The sequence below is a fragment of the Salvia splendens genome, chromosome 15 (genome assembly GCF_004379255.2).
Source record: "Salvia splendens isolate huo1 chromosome 15, SspV2, whole genome shotgun sequence".
Taxonomy (NCBI): domain Eukaryota; kingdom Viridiplantae; phylum Streptophyta; class Magnoliopsida; order Lamiales; family Lamiaceae; genus Salvia; species Salvia splendens.
Window position 1 is genome coordinate 28084215 of NC_056046.1, and position 16846 is coordinate 28101060.

At 42.8% G+C, this 16846-nt stretch overlaps 1 protein-coding gene across 1 annotated transcript; it reads right to left on the reverse strand.

Annotated features, from left to right (window-relative positions):
• Positions 1-7655: 7655 nt before the first annotated feature.
• On the reverse strand, positions 7656-8912 carry LOC121766957 (dextranase-like). The gene has a single exon (XM_042163184.1). It carries the CDS (start codon positions 8910-8912, stop codon positions 7656-7658), a length of 1257 nt encoding a protein of 418 aa, XP_042019118.1.
• Positions 8913-16846: the final 7934 nt, after the last annotated feature.

A 16846-nucleotide genomic window follows, 5' to 3' on the forward strand; every position in this document is an offset into this window, starting at 1 on the left:
GATAGAAAAAGTACGTCCTAGACCTATTGGCCGAAACAGGACTCCTCGAATGCAAGCCCGCAGACACTCCAATGATCCCCAATCATGGTTTAAAGATAGTGGAAGGAGAAGAACTCGCAGACAGAGAACGGTACCAACGGCTTGTCGGAAAACTCATTTATCTCTCACACACCAGACCCGACATTGCATACGCTGTGGGTATTGTGAGTCAATTCATGCATCAACCTCAAGTTACTCACATGGAAGCCGCATTGAGAATAATGCATTATTTGAAATGTACGATAGGATATGGAGTATTTCTAGCAAAAAGAGAAGACCTAGAGATTGATGGGTACACTGATGCTGACTGGGCGAGCATCCAGGTGGACAGAAAATCTACGGGCGGTTACTTCACTTTCATCGGGGGAAACTTGGTCACTTGGAGAAGTAAGAAACAAAAGGTGGTAGCTCTATCTAGCGCCGAGGCTGAGTTCAGAGGAATGAAAAGTGGACTCATGGAAATCCTATGGCTAAGAAGATTGCTCACAGAAATCGGCTTCCCACCTACTTGAAAAAGTCAGTTATTCTGCGACAACAAGGCCGCCATTAGCATCTCAGAAAATCCAGTGCAACACGACCGAACGAAGCATGTGGAAGTAGATCGGCACTTCATCAAAGAAAAACTGGAAGGAGGAATTGTGGAGTTCCCGTTTGTCCGTTCGGAAGAACAACTTGCAGACATTCTGACAAAAGCAGTTTCCCCAAAGATCTTCAAAGAAATATTGAGCAAGTTAAACATCGGAGATACCATTGCTCAACTTGAAGGGGAGTGTCAAACATGCCAAGATTGAAGCAATTACCAAAGAAGAAGACCGAAATTAAGGGAGGAAGATATGGAATTGATATGTAAAACAAAGTCTTAGAATAGATTGATTTCACACTGATTACATTCTAAAATTAATTTGTATTCCTCCCTACATATAGGGAAGAACCGATTGTATCAATGATTAACAAAGAAATACAATTCTCTTCTCCCAAAAGCTTCTAATATGCATCGCCTTTTCAAGTATCTCGATTACCATCGTTAAGAAATGTGTTTTATACTTGAGTTTAATACATGATTGGTAAAGTAAAAAAAGATATAGAAAGAAAAAGTGATTGAAGCATTGTAAATTGATTTTTTTCCATAAAACAGAAAGTTTCTGTTTTAAAAAAACTAATGTCATCACCCGTGCGATGCACGGGCCAAATAATTTTCAAATGCTACTATTGTACATTCTCAATAAATAAATAATAATAATAAGTTATAATATTATGTGGACTTTACAAATCAGAAATGTACTCTCTCCGTCCCAACTAAGATGGACACACTTCCTTTTTTAATATGTTCCAACAAAGATTGACACATTTCTATTTTAGTGTGTAACTAAGGTTTAAATATCATTATTCATTTAATTGAAAAAAATATAATTTAAATCACAAAGAAAGATGTAACAAAACTAAAGTAACACTAAAATATTAATTAAAGTATAAATATTATACTAAGTAATTAGAAAATCTGAAAGTGCAATAATCAACACAAAACTTAGGTAATTAACCGAGATTTAGAAATATTGTTAATCCATCGGTCATTTAAAACCAATTGTGTAATTAAACTTTCTACTAGTTAATAATAAACCTTAAAAGACTTATTAAACGTAATTATTAAAGGAAAATAATTTTTAGAGCATGGATGTGGGCCCAGACCCACATTTATTATTTTTTACTCACTGCTCTTTCGCAAGAGCACAACACCCACATCCATGCTCTTTCACAAGAGCATGCTCAAGGGTCCCACCATTCTATTATTCAATCTAAATAAAAACGTTTCCACAATATTAAAATGTATTAAAAATACCCGAAATACTAATACAAATTACTAAAAAATTAAAAATTACATAATTAAAATCCTAAAAAATAAAAATTAAATAATTAAAATCCTATAAAAAATTACATAATTAAAATCCTATAAATTAAAAATTAAATAATTAAATCCTAAAAAATACTTCTGTAGAAATTTAAAGAAAACTAGCCCGATGGTGGTATCCCCAATTGAGCTCGGAGAGCTCGTATCATTGCGTGATGTGAATCAAGTTACTCGGGAGTCATCCGAGATGTATCGGCCATAGTGATTTGACCCAAAAGGACCCACAACAAGTTGGTGGGGGTGGAGGCGGCACAGAGGGAGCGGGAGGTCGCGGTGCGAGGGCGCGAATTCGGACCAAGTTATATTGAAGATAACCGAACCGATTGGATCAGTTAGCAAATGTCATTGCCACTTGATCGATGCAAACTCGCTCTCACTCGTTTCCTACCAACGTAATTTGTAAACTCCCAATTTTGCACTACTTTAACAGTAAAGCGGCAAGTTCGGGGTCGATCCCACAGAGAAGTTGGTGTATCAAGTGTGAGAATAGTGAACAGGGGTTGGCTGCTGCCATGCTTTAACTTGGGAGTTTTTAACTACTGATTTTACTCTAGGCAGAATTAAACTTGCTAACTTGATCAAGGTAACTTTAACTACTGGGTCAAGTGCATCGTAACGAAACTGAAACTAAAGCAGTAAATGCAAGGATGAAAACGAAAACAACTTTGATTAAACTAGAACAGTACAACGTGAAATATAAACTAAGCTAGCACTTCGGAAAATAAGAAAGTAAATAAACCGAGAAGATCCTCGGCGAGAAACTTAAGAATACGCCGACAGATAACAAGTATTCTGCAACGCTTCTTCAATTGCCCTCTCTAACTAAGCAACACTTTATCTAAGCTAAGCTAAGCTATCTACAAAACTGGACTAAGCTAGAGAACTGAACTAAGCTAAACTAAGACGGAAAGTAAAGGATCCCCTTCTTCCTTGTGGTGGCACATCCTCCATTTATAGGCGTAGCACGACCTCCAGCTGGATAACGATCTTGGCAGGGAATATTTGTTCACGCTGAGAGTGAGCGACTCATTGATAGCTACGTGCTTTCCTTGTAGAATGACGACGTTTTTCTGTAACAGATTTATGACTCAGCTCGTCCTTGCGTCTCATATGTAAGCACGCGCCCCCTTCTAGAATGTCATCCTTGATAACAGAACGGTGCGCCACATCCAGCTCATTTCCTCACGTGTTCTTCTTCTAGAAGCCAGCGGTCCCCTCCTTACTGCTTGATCTCCCCCTTTGATCGACTCCTCCGATATCCGGCCTTTTTCGCCTTTTGTACTCACTTGATCAGTTTGGCCTTGCTGCCTTGGTCAAGCGGTATTTCTGCACAATTAACACTTGGTTTGCGCGATAAACCAATCAAGTAGCATACGTTTTACCCATAAACCGATGCATGAAATAGGCCTTATCAAACTGCTCACACTTAAAACATACTTGTCCTCAAGTATATATAAAAAATGAAAAGATAAGGCAAATTTCAGGCATGGTTTGCTCATTTCAAGAAAGTAAAAAGAAGACGAAAAGAAAAACAAGACTTAAAACAAAAACACATATTCACATGTATGCATTAGATCGAATAAATTTCCAACAATCATACCCGAGGTCGAGGTCAATTCATTTGTCAGTAGCTTATGGTTCTTCTCTTTCGCGTTTGCTTGATCAAGGTGTCAGTTTGTCAAGATTGCTCAATTTAAACCACTGTTGAATTCACTCAGTCACTCATTTCTCACTAGAGATGTTAGGACTGTTCTCTCGGTATTGCCACAAATTTAATACCTCGAATCGGACTGCACAAGATAGTTCCTTAAGGTCTTTATTTTGGGTGTAATGGGGCTAAAGGGTAGTAGTGTATTGAGGTAGGGTCCTAGGGGTTCTAAGTTTAAAAAAATTAAAATTTTAATCTGTAAAAAGAAAATCACATGAGTCAAAAGACTAAAGATTTGACTAAACTCGCTGGATTGGAGTGGGATATTTATTTTCCTACTGGATACTAGGTCAAAATTCGACCTTTAGCCTTTTAAATTTTTAGCTTATTTCCTAACTCTCAATTTCCTGGGTCAGGTTACAACTTTTTTCTGCCCGCTTTTTCTCGAACTTTTCTCAACATTTTTTTTGTTTTGAACTTGATCAACCTGATTGCTTAACTTGATCAACCCGGCTACCCTTTTATTTTGACTCTTCTATTGCTATCCCCTTTTGTTTCCTTTGAAAAACCTCAATTCTTTGACCTCTTTCCTCACATGATATAAAACGTAAGTTTTGGTTTTAAGGCTTCAAGAAATAGGTAGGAGTGTATGGGCTCAGTTTGGCTAACTAGGGGGTGCCCTTCTTGACGAGGCGGGTTCGTGGAGCGAAAGAAGAAAAGGCTCAAAGGGTTAAGTCCTAATGCCTCTAGTCCTTACTACTTGTGCAATTTTCATCTAAATATTAAAATGTAGCCTCTCGTAAAAATTTTCTTTGTAAAAATAGTAAAAAGTGTTCTACTTTTGGCTTATAACTCACATATAGAGAGGCTTCATAGTTGGTTAAGAATTGAGCGTTTCCATCATACTTGCGTCGTTCAAACTGATCAAGTTTTTGCAATCAAGTTTTTACATGTAAGCACACTGAATCCTTTTTCTTACTTTTCCACAAAGTAATCAAGTCTTCCACTTATCAAATTTCATGTATACTGCCTATTTTTGTTTGTTTTTACTAGGTAAAATTTTTTACATGCATGACTTATCTGTAACTAACCCTCGCCCCTCCCCACTGCATATGAACTTGTCCTCGAGGGACTGGATGCAGTGGAAAAAGGGTTAGGTACAGACAACGGCACAACAACAAACAAGGAAAACATCTCACACTTAGACCAGACACTGGGCTAAGTGTGAGACAGTGCCAACAATCAAACATGCCAATCGAAACAGAAAAGCAACAAAAACCAAAACAGATATAGACAGGAAAAAACAAATAAAGCAACAACAGGCATGCATACTTCTCACATAGACATGCACAAACCGAACCGGCCTGGCGGTTAACCGCCAGTTCGGGCCCGCCGGTTCATGAACCGGAACCGGAACCGGAACCGGCGGTTTGAACCGTCCGGAGGGTTGCCGGTTAACACGGGCCGGTTCAGGGTCGGCGAATTGTGAACCGTGAACCGGCGGTTCGGCCGAATTTTTTAAAAAAAATTATTTATAAAAATTGATTTTTATATTTAAAATCAATTTTTACAAACAAATGAATATATTCTATATACAAATCATATTTCTCAATAATTCATTATTTTTATCAATCAAGAATATATTTGAATAATAATTTTGTTTATATATATCATACAAAACATGAAGAAAAATAGAAGATAAAATAAAGTTTTGTATCCCACATTGGAAAAAGATGAATGAATGCTCTAAACTTGTAATTATAAAAGAAAATACTTCAACATATTTTGTCCTACATCAAAAGTGAAACATAAAACATTCAAGGAAGTCTCTATAAAAGAGAAACATCCAAGAATGATTTTGTCCCACATCGAAAGTGGAACATAAAACATTCAAGGATGTCTCTATAAAAAAAAACAACCAAGAATGATTTTGTCCCACATCGAAAGTGGAACATAAAACATTCAAGGATGTTTCTATAAAAGAGAAACAACCAAGAATGATTTTGTCCCACATCGAAAATGGAACATAAAACATTCAAGGATGTCTCTATAAAAGAGAAACAACCAAGAATGAGTTTGTCCCACATCGAAAGTGGAACATAAAACATTCAAGGATGTCTCTATAAAAGTGAAACAACCAAGAATGATTTTGTCCCACATAGAAAGTGGAACATAAAGCATTCAAGGATGTCTCTATAAAAGATAAACAACCAAGAATGAGTTTGTCCCACATCGAAAGTGGAACATAAAACATTCAAGGATGTCTCTATAAAAGTGAAACAACCAAGAATGATTTTGTCCCACATTGAAAGTGGAACATAAAACATTCAAGGATGTCTCTATAAAAGAGAAACAACCAAGAATGAGTTTGTCCCACATCGAAAGTGGAACATAAAACATTCAAGGATGTCTCTATAAAAGAGAAACAACCAAGAATGAGTTTGTCCCACATCGAAAGTGGAACATAAAACATTCAAGGATGTCTCTATAAAAGAGAAACAACCAAGAATGGTTTCTCAAATTCGCAAGCCCATCAAATATATATGGGCTATTACGAATTTCTTGTATTCATTTGTAAAAATTGATTTTAAATATAAAAATCAATTTTTATAAATAAAAAATATATTTTTTTAAATTTCGGTTGAACCGCCAGTTCATGAACCGGAACCGGCGGTTCAGGCAAAAAACCGGCGGTTTTGAACCGCCTGGTGAACCGGCGGTTTTTTGAACCGGAACCGCCGGGAGGTAGGCGGGCCGGTTCAGGTTCAAGCATTTCCTGAACCGTGAACCGCCGATTCATGAACCGGAACCGGCGGTTCGTGACCCTTGTGCATGCCTATTCTCACACTTAGACCCAACAAAGGTATAAGTGTGAAAAATCAAAAGAAATATCAGTTTTACAGACCAAAAGGAAAATTGAATTGTTTGAAATGAAATGAGCTGAGATTTTGGGGGTTGTACTTAGGGCTTCTTGTGGGGTTGACTTGGAGATGCAAAAGTATGCCTGGAGGATGACGGGCATCGGGTCGGAGGAGAGCTTGGAGAGGGAGGTGGTGGTCGCCTAGCAAGGGTCTGTTCTTGGGTAGTTCCCAACAACTTGGCCAACAAGACCAGTTGAGAATTCGAATTCCCCACCAGCTGCGTCAGTGTTTGCTCCACTCGGAGCTTCCATGTGTTGTTAGCACTCACAGCCTCCTCTCGCTCCATCCTCGGAGTGGGCGCCTGGTGTGTGTCCTCTTCTTCTTCATTGGCAAGGGCTGCTGAGGTCTCCTCCAGCGTTACCCTCCTTCTGGGTTGGCTTATTGGTTGCTCCCGCCGGCCAGCTGCATAGAATTGGAGGCCCCCTCCTTGCGTCTTCTCCAGTACCTGGGTTCTTCTAACAAAGAAATCAAGGTTAAACAGTTCAGGACTGGGGCAAAGGGTGGGGCGTCCGGCACACTCCATAATCCAGTTTCTCCGCAAATATGCTCCAAGGAGGTGGCAGACGTTAAGGTGGCGGCCAACGCGGGTAGCGATTTGATTGATGGAATATTCCAACCAGAATCCCAGATGCACCTTCCTCTGCTCTCTCATACTCCACATAAAGTAGAGTCCAGAGATGGTAATGATTGACAACATATTGCATTGTCCGAGGAGATTACAGGCTAGGTAGATCTGGGCTAGGCGGAGGGCAGGATCAGCAATGCGGTGCCCTCTAGATTCAGAAGCTGTAAAGGTAGGGGCATGCTCATTGCATATGGCCTTTCAGATGGCCTGCTGATCGAACTCGGATTTCTTTTGAGGGAGAGCGATGTCGCACCCAACCCAGACCCCGTCAGCCACCTGTCGTTCCGTGTAAAGGCCCATCCGGATGGAGAATTCATTTAGGCTCATCAGCTGTTCCTGGTCAAAGACCCTAAAGGAGACACTTCTGTCATTCAGGTTTGAGCTTCCGGTGAATCGGAAGGATATGAAAAACTCCTTGGTCAGGTCCTCCAGCACAAGGGTCTCATCGACCTCCAGCAGCCACTCAAATCCGATACCGGCAATGTAGGCGGAAAACCTCTCTTTCATCTCAACCTTCTACAGGGATGGCAGGTGCAGTATCTTCCCCGCCTTCAACTTTTTCTGGGAGGTCACCCTTTGGTGAACCTCCTCCTGCAGTTTGGGATCGTCGAATTTCAACATTTGTTGGAGAAGAGCTGAGGTCAACACCACATGCTGAGGAGAGTAGGTGGTGGAAGGAGATGTTGCAGGCCTTCCTTGTCGCCTCCTGGATGCTCGGGTCCAGCGCAACTCCGGTTCCTCCAAATCACTGTCCTCATTTTGTGATAGTGGGAAGGCGGGTGCAAAATCATTGGTAATTACATCCCCCGTGAAGGCGGGGCATTTTTTCTTTGGAGGAGGAAGGACACTTCCCTTCCCCTTCCTCTTTCTCTCTCTCTTCTGACGGCTGTCTTCTTCAGCCGTTCTCTCCTCATCGGCTTCTAGGTTCTCTGGCTCCTCCGACTCCTCTTCATCAACCAACTGTCGTATGGTGCGGGGCCTCTGTACCACCGCTTCCTCCTCTCCTCGGGTTTTCAGGGTTTCAGCTTCCCCCAGGAGCCGGTCTGTTGTCATACGGCGCGTCTGGCGGCGTGGCAGGTCCTCCTCCTTCTCAGCCTCCCCGTAGTCGAAAAATAGGTGGAACTCCTCCACTTCTTCCTCGTTGATTTCGCCGCCCTCAGTCAAATGCGGCTTATGGACCGAAGTACAGACGCCACCGCGTCCTGGCGATGGAACAGCAAACGGCTGCCCATAATCCCCCCAACCTTCTTTGTCAGAGGTATCTTCGCTGGTTTGCATTGGCTGGATGGGGGACGAGGGTGAAGGTGATATAGGAGAGATAGGAAGGGAGGTTGTAGGCGAAGGTGATGTAGGAGAGCTAGGAAGGGTGAATGTCGGTGAAGGTTGGACGGTAGATGTGTATTTGGGAAGAGATGGAGGCGAAGGTTGGATGGTAGATGGTGAAGGTGACATAGGAGAGCTAGGAATGATCTTTGTTTTAGAGGACGAAACAGGATCTTTAGACCCGGAAATCCTAAGTCTAGCTTTGAGTTCGGCGTATGCTGCTGCATCGTCCAACTCGCTGGGTATACTCCGGAGGATTTTATCGAGGCGCCGTAGGGTTTCTTCGTCCACCGCGGGACGTGGAGTGGCGGTGCTAGTTTGTGGTGGGGCGGTGGTTGGAGTAGAAGGGTTAGAATTTTCTTGACGATCCTGGGATGAAGTTTCCCGGTCGCCACCGTCGGCGCCGGCACTGGAGGATGATGAAGGAGTGGGAATTTGCTCGATCAACATCTTTGCTGATAATGGTGATGAGTGTTGGTGGGGAGGACGATCTAGGCGAGAGTTTGGAAATTGGAGCGGTAAGGGGAGAGTAAAAGTTATGCACTGTAGTCGCTTCTGGTTGAAGTGAAATACGGCTCTGAGACCTGCCTATCATACTGATGTCACGACTGTTGGGATCTCTGACGGTTGAGATCCCTGCAACTGTTCACGCACTCTGCGACTCTTTACGTACAGGCGTGCCTTTTCAGAATGCCAACTGGCTTAGCTTCTCTGATACGCTTCCTCCTTCTCTCCAGGACGTCCCTTCATTGCGACAATTGGCGTCGCCTGACACCTCTCCAATGACTGCATGCGTCCTATCATCATCTCCTTTGATCACTTAAGTCACTGTAGCCATTGGTTAACTCACATTGCACTGATCAAGTGGACAGTTAAATCCAGATGAAAACTCACATAATTCCACTTGATCAGTTTCTTTCCTCTACCTCCGACTTTTGATTTCTAAGAAAAAAAAACTAACACAAGAAAAACTATTTACACTAACTACAAGGACTTGACCGGGTTCCCCTGGGACGTCACTTGATCAGTTTAATAGGTTTAGAATTTGCTGTTTGATCAAGCAGACTACCCATGAGTACCCGATCATTCCTTTTACATGCTCACTGGCTAAGATTGGGCAGGATCAGTGGAATTTCTTCCACTATGCCTGCTTTGGTCTTGTCTCTGTAGGGCTCAACCTGATGACTCTTTTCCACGAAGGAGAACGAATTGAGGGGGTCTCCTTGGCGTGTGATTGCCTCCTGTGTGTGTATTGCCATGATGGTATGAGTGTCTGCCCATTTTGAACTTCGTTTCCTGGATATCAGTTTGAGTTGACAGTGGCGAAGTAGCTCTTTCTGCCCCACTATGAGCTCCTCCTTTCTCAAAGAGGGGTCGAGTCGGCATCGTCGATCAAGGTCGGGTGTCACTCATTTTTCTACCATGGTGGAATGCATTCTCAGATTCGGGTTCATTTCCATCAGGTCTGCTTTTTTCCACTTGACCATCTCTTGACCCGGCCTCATTTCTTCTATCAGTTGTCCTCTCAGTCCTTGCAGATTTGGTTTGACTGGCTTGTGATACATCTGGTTCGACAAATTCTTGGGGGTAGCTGACGATCCAGGTAAGGGTAATAGTTGCTCCTTAGGCAAGGGACTCTCCTTTAGCCTTTTTCTCAATGGGGCGGCTTGGTCAGGTGGTTTCTCGACCCTTCCCGGTTGAGTAATTTCCTCTGACTCGGCTGGTCGTGACGGCTTGCAAAAATCCATAATTGCCCTTTCAATGGCTTGATCATTTCCCCAGTAATTGTTGCTTCGAACCAGTCAGCTGCTTCCCTCTTAAGCTTTTCATCATTAATGGAATCAGATGACGGTTTAATGAGGAGTTCTTTTTCTAGACACTTTTGCTCCTGAGGTCTAACAGTATCCACCGACTGTATGCTCTCACTGTCCTGTGGCTTTCTCGCAGCCTTATCAATGGCAAATGTAAGCTGTTCTCCATTAAAACCCAGATGCATCGTCCCACGGCGAACGTCAATGACTGTGTTAGCTGTAGATAGAAATGGCCTTCCCAAAAGTATGCCAACAGACTCATCCGCTCCTGGTTCTGTCATCTTCATGACGAAGAAGTCGGCGGGGTACATGAATTTGTTCACCTTGACGATTTCATCTTCCAGAACTCCCTCAGGGTGGATGCAAGACCCATTTGCCAGCTGTATCACCATATCGGTTTCGACAAGCTTTGCTTTCCCCAGCTTTTCATACATAGAATACGGCATAACATTAATGGAAGCCCCTAAGTCGCACATTGCTTGCTCCGTTAGAACGCCTCTGATGGAAATTAGGAGCGTAAATACCCCTGGGTCAGTCTTCTTTGGTGGGAGATCACTAGGTTGGATCACACTGGTCACATTTTCTGCTTCAACCATCCTCCCCTTCTCAGCAACCCATTCACGGGTGCCAGACTCTTCTTCTTTTGTGACTTGATCAAGGGCGCTGGATTCAAAGCTTCCGTTATGACTGGGTCTGGGTGCTGGAAAACTCGCAGATGAGCTTTGATAAACCCCTTCTGATTTCAGAGCGACCACATTGACATTCTCTCGCCCAATAGGTGGATGCACTGTAGCCGGAATCTTCCCTTCGTTTCCCCTCAGTTCGCCTAGTGACATGGCAACCTGAGATAACTGCTTTGTAAGCATGTCGAGTGCAACCCTCTGTATATTCTTGGCTTGGCTAAATACGGTTTTCGAGAAATCCCCTTGATCTGCGAGGTTGAGGTCGTTCTTGTTGTCTACTGTGAGTCCGCCATAAAAGATCGAGTAGATCTCTCGCTCCCCCAGCTTGTGGTTAGGGCATGCTTGAAGCAGCCCTTGGAATCTGTCCCAGTACTGGCCGAGGGACTCATCGTACTCCTGTCTGGCTTCTGTAATCTCCCTTTTCAGGGCACTCGTCTTCGATACTGGAAAGAAACGATCGAGAAATATCATGCGGAACTCAGCGCATGTCCTGATGGATCCTTCTGGCAGCCTTGACAGCCAGACACCCGCTTCGCCCTTCAAAACGAAGGGAATAGCTTTGAGCCTGTAATCTTCGGATGTGGATCCAGCCGGCACGGGCTGAATATCACAGTATCGGCAAAACTCCTCCAGAAAAGTGTACGGACACTCCTTCGAAAGACCATAGAAGTAGGACAAAACGGCCAACACTCCTCACTTAATCACGATGGTCCGCATCCCAGGAGTAGCGGCAATGGCATGTGTGGGCTCCCTGTCGTCATGAGCGTGTAGAGAACCGATTCCCGAGTTGTTATAGGCGAGGGCCATCTCTGCTTCTGTTCATTCTGGTGGTGGTGGTTGTGTGTTCTGTTTAGCAGCTGCTGCTGCTTCTAATGCTGCTCTGTAATGAGTGGTGACAACGCCGGCTTCCTGGACTCTCCAATGAGCGTTAGCGCCTCTGTATATAAGAGGGTGATTACAGTGGCCATCGCGGTGATACCTTCTCATCAACAATAGGAAAAACAAATGAGAAAAGAGAAAAATAAAATTATATACACCTACGCACTACGCAAAAACATAAAATAACACCATGCTTCCCCGACAACGGCGCCATTTTGGAAGGCCTCGAGAGGGATGCGAATTCGGACCAAGTTATATTGAAGATAACCGAACCGATTGGATCAGTTAGCGAATGTCGTTGCCACTTGATCGATGCAAACTCGCTCTCACTCATTTCCTACCAACGTAAATTGTAAACTCCCAATTTTGCACTACTTTAACAGTAAAGCGGCAAGTTCGGGGTCGATCCCACGGAGAAGTTGGTGTATCAAGTGTGTGAATAGTGAACAGGGGTTGGCTGCTGCCATGCTTTAACTTGAGAGTTTTTAACTACTGATTTTACTCTAGGCATGATTAAACTTGCTAACTTGATCCAGGTAACTTTAACTACTGGGTCAAGTGCATCGTAACAAAACTGAAACTAAAGCAGTAAATGCGAGGATGAAAACGAAAACAACTTTGATTAAACTAGAACAGTACAACGTGAAATTTTAACTAAGCTAGCACTTCGGAAAATAAGAAAGCAAATAAACCGAGAAGATCCTCGGCGGGAAACTTAAGAATACGCCGACAGATAACAAGTATTCTACAGCGCTTCTTCAATTGCCCTCTCTAACTAAGCAACACTTTATCTAAGCTAAGCTAAGCTGTCTAGAAAACTGGACTAAGCTAGAGAACTGAACTAAGCTAAACTAAGACGGAAAGTAAAGGATCCCCTTCTTCCTTGTGGTGGCACATCCTCCATTTATAGGCACAGCACGACCTCCAGCTGGATAACTATCTTGGCAGGGAATATTCACTCACACTGAGAGCGAGCGACTCATTGATTGCTACGTGCTTTTCTTCTAGAATGACGACGCTTTTCTGCAACAGATTTATGACTCAGCTCGTCCTTGCGTCTCATATATAGGCACGTGTCCCCTTCTAGAGCGTCGTTCTTGATAACAGAACGGTGCGCCACATGCAGCTCATTTCCTCACGTGTTCTTCTTCTAGAAGCCAACGGTTCCCTCCTAACTGCTTGATCTCCCCCTTTGATCAACTCCCCCGATATCCAGCCTTTTTCGCCTTTTGTACTTACTTGATCAGTTTGGCCTTGCTGCCTTGGTCAAGCGGCATTTCTGCACAATTAACACTTGTTTTTGGGCGATAAACCAATCAAGTAGCATACGTTTTACCCATAAACCGATGCATGAAATAAGCCTTATCATCGGGGCTACCCAAGTGAGCTCCGACAAGCTGGGTAGCCACCTCATCCGTGCCGGCGTCGGATAGGGATACCGACCTCGACCGTTTGCTGGAGGAGCTGGAGGAGGATGCGACGCCTCCCTTATACTTCGGATGAGTACACACCTCCTGCCAAGCGTCGAGATACTTGAATGGTTTGTACTGAATTGAATGGTAGGTCGACATGGCGGCCGTGATGATGTCAACCTCACTCGTGCCGCTCCCTGCCGACCGCTGTTCCTGTAGGTAATACCCCTGGAACTTTTGGATTTCATCGTTGGCTCTTCCGATGGCATTGCGCACCATACTCTCATTGCGCTCGATTGTGTCATCCGGTCGGGTGGCATTGTACTGGTGAGAGACGTTGGTGTCACCTCCGGTACTGCCACAAGTACGAACACAGACACTACGAGGATGGGGAGGAGCATGAAGCCACCCTCCGGTGGCATTGGGGCGCTCCCTCTCGTGCCAGTTTCGTGAGCCCACTTGTATTGTCCCTCGGCATCTTGCTCGTCCACCGGGTAAGGCCGGTAGCCACCAGGAATATCTGAACTTGGGTTTGAGGAGGGGGCGAGAAATCCATATCCGGATTAGGGAATGTTGATGAGCCGAACCATTCGTGGTTCCATCCGCGGGAGTCGGAGGGGTGATCGTCGAAGCCGGACATTTTATGGAAGAGTGACAATTTAGATGAGAATTGATGAGAGAATTTAGAGAGAATTGATGAGAGATTTTGTAGTGTGTGTAAATATGTTTGTGTGGAAATTGGGGTACTTATTGATGAAAATGTGAATTTTGGGATAAAAATAATGAAAAATAAATTAAAAGTAGAGAAAAAACAGATATATTTTATTGAGAAGTGGGAAAATAATTTTTTTAATATGAAATTGTTTTTTCTATAAATTTTGATTTTTTTAAAAAAAGGAAAATGCCAACGGCTTTAGCGTTGGCCAATCAGAGCGCGACACGTCAGCCTGATCAGCGGCACGGTGGTGCTCGATGCATCGAGTAGGGCCGTGCCGCTGGCAAGAGTAGGTGCTTGCCGCGCCAGCGGCCCGCCTTATCGGCTAGCACTGAAGAGTTGTTAAAGACTCAGAGTTCACATGCTAATCAAATAAAGCACATAGGGTTCACGCACTTGACCAAGTGAGACAGTTGATGGATCAAGTTGACTACTATCTGGTCGTTGGTATGCGAACGGAGACACTTTGGACCTTCAAGACCTTAACGCACAATACTATAGATTAGTAAAGGGAAGTCAGGGTCGAATCCCTCAGGGACAGAGGCGAGTTGAGTTGTGTTTGGGACATTGGGAGGTTGGCTGCGGCCACACTTTCCAGTGGGTTAACTTTAAACTAAGAAACATGAACTGATCACTTACTAAACTGAACTAATCAATCTAAACTAGACAGACTCAAAACTAAGGAATAGCAGACTTGATCAACTATACTAAGAACGGAAAGGTACAAGTAACTAGGGACCATTGACACAAATTGGCGCACTACTAAAAAGCTGTAAAACAATGAAAATGTGACAGGAACTGCTATTCTAACGAATTACGACTTTCTTCTTCGCTAAGCAACTAAGTAAAAATACCTACAACAGATATAAACAGAGCAACAAATATAAAAACAGAAATCAGACAAATCAAACACATATCCATGTAAATTTGACGTAAAGAAAACAGATCTAAAGAATCTACCCTATTCGCATGCAAGTTGACACACTAAAAACTTAGATCTAACCACGAAAAATCATAAACAAGGCTGAACTAAAACTAACGAAAACAATTTAATCAGAGAACATCAGATCAAAACAACTTGCATTAAAAACTTCATTTCAAACGATCTTTAATAAACACAACTAAAATAGAATCTCAAACTAGGATTGAAAGGTCGATCAACAACGACAAGTAATTAGAAAAGCAACTGAGCGAAAAACATTAAAAGCAACTAAGCTACGGAAAAAGATGAACTAAAAACAAAGTACAAATTGTTTGACCCCTCGGGGTGTAAGGAAAACACAAACTACGAAGACTTCTTGGCAGATGAAAGTAGAGGTGGAACGACGACTCCGACTGCTGCTAACTTGCTTAATCCATGTCACGAATGTGAAATTGAGGTGACTGAAGATTATGATGGCCGAACTCCATTTTGTGTGCACTCTCTCTACTATTTATAGGATGACATTGGGCCTAAATCCCTAGGGTAAACTCATCCTGTCTTGACATTAATGCCCTTGAGATGACATCTTTTCTTCTCTCTCATATGACTCATCATTTCTCATGGCGAATTCCACTTGATCAAATATTTACATCTCCATGTTTGAAACTAGCTCAACTTCTGGCGATATTCCCCACAAGCTTTAGGTTATTCCAAATATTTTGTAGTCTCAAATTCCCCCCTCCCCTTTTGTTCAGTCTGATCAGCCTATCAGTTCGTCAAGATAGCCCCTACTCTAGCCAACTGTTGGATTCACTCGGTTACTCATTTCTCACCAGAGATGTTAGGACCATTCACTCATTCATTTTTCCATACCACTGATGCTTGAGTTCCATATGCACAGACTAGTTCCTTAAGGTCTTTCTTAGGGTTGTAATGGGGCCAGGGGTTATGATGTAAATAGGTAAGGGTCCTATGGGTCCTAAGTTCATAAAAATCTTGAAGAAAAAAATGAAGGACATGTGAACTTGGGAGCAAAATTAGAGCAACCTTCCTATTACATCTTCAAAACTCCTCAAATACAGAAAATATCACTTGGCCATTTTGGCCTTATTCATCTAACCTTTTTCACAGGGTCAGGTTACATTATTTTCCTGCCATTCCTAAACTATATATATATATATATATATATATAGGGATGTATTCATTTCCTTTTTGTATCTTTTGTTCTTTGTTCTTTTTAATCTCAGCCCCACGATTTTGTCATCCGACGGTTAGATTGGTGCCACGTGTCATTTAATAATGCAGATTTTCAGTTGAATAATGCACACCGACTAATAATGCAGATTTTCAGTTGAATAATGCACACCGACTAATAATGCACCATTATAGTGTAATAATGCAGATCATCTGGACCGTTGATGAATGAGATCTAACCGCCCATATTAAGAAGAATAAAGGATCTAAGGGATGAATAGGAGAATAACGCTCCCATATATATATATATTTATTTTATTTTTTTTTCAGGGTCAAGTTACACTTTCTCCTGCCCTTTATTCAACTATTTCCCCATTTTTCTGGGTCAGGTTATAAGTGTCTGCCCTTTTCTTTTTCTCTCTTTTTTTCTTTTCTTTTTTCTACCAGCTTGTCTGTAACTCTTTCTTTTCTATCCCTTCTACCCTCAATTGGTTAGCTGCTCCATTCTATCCCCTAACTCACATGGCATGGAGGCTCATGGTTTCAACAGAAGATGAATTCAAAATGTAGGTTCAAATTGGGGTAACTAGGGGGTGCCCTTACAATGAGGCGGGTTCATCTGGTTCGAAAGAAAAAAGCCCAACTGGTCATTACCTCTTGCCTTTAGTCCTCTGATACAAACGGGAAGTCCAAGGCCCGAGCTGACCCGACCACGACTCCCCTTAAGCTGCCCGGAAGGCCCGTCACAAGATCAATGAGACAAAAGCT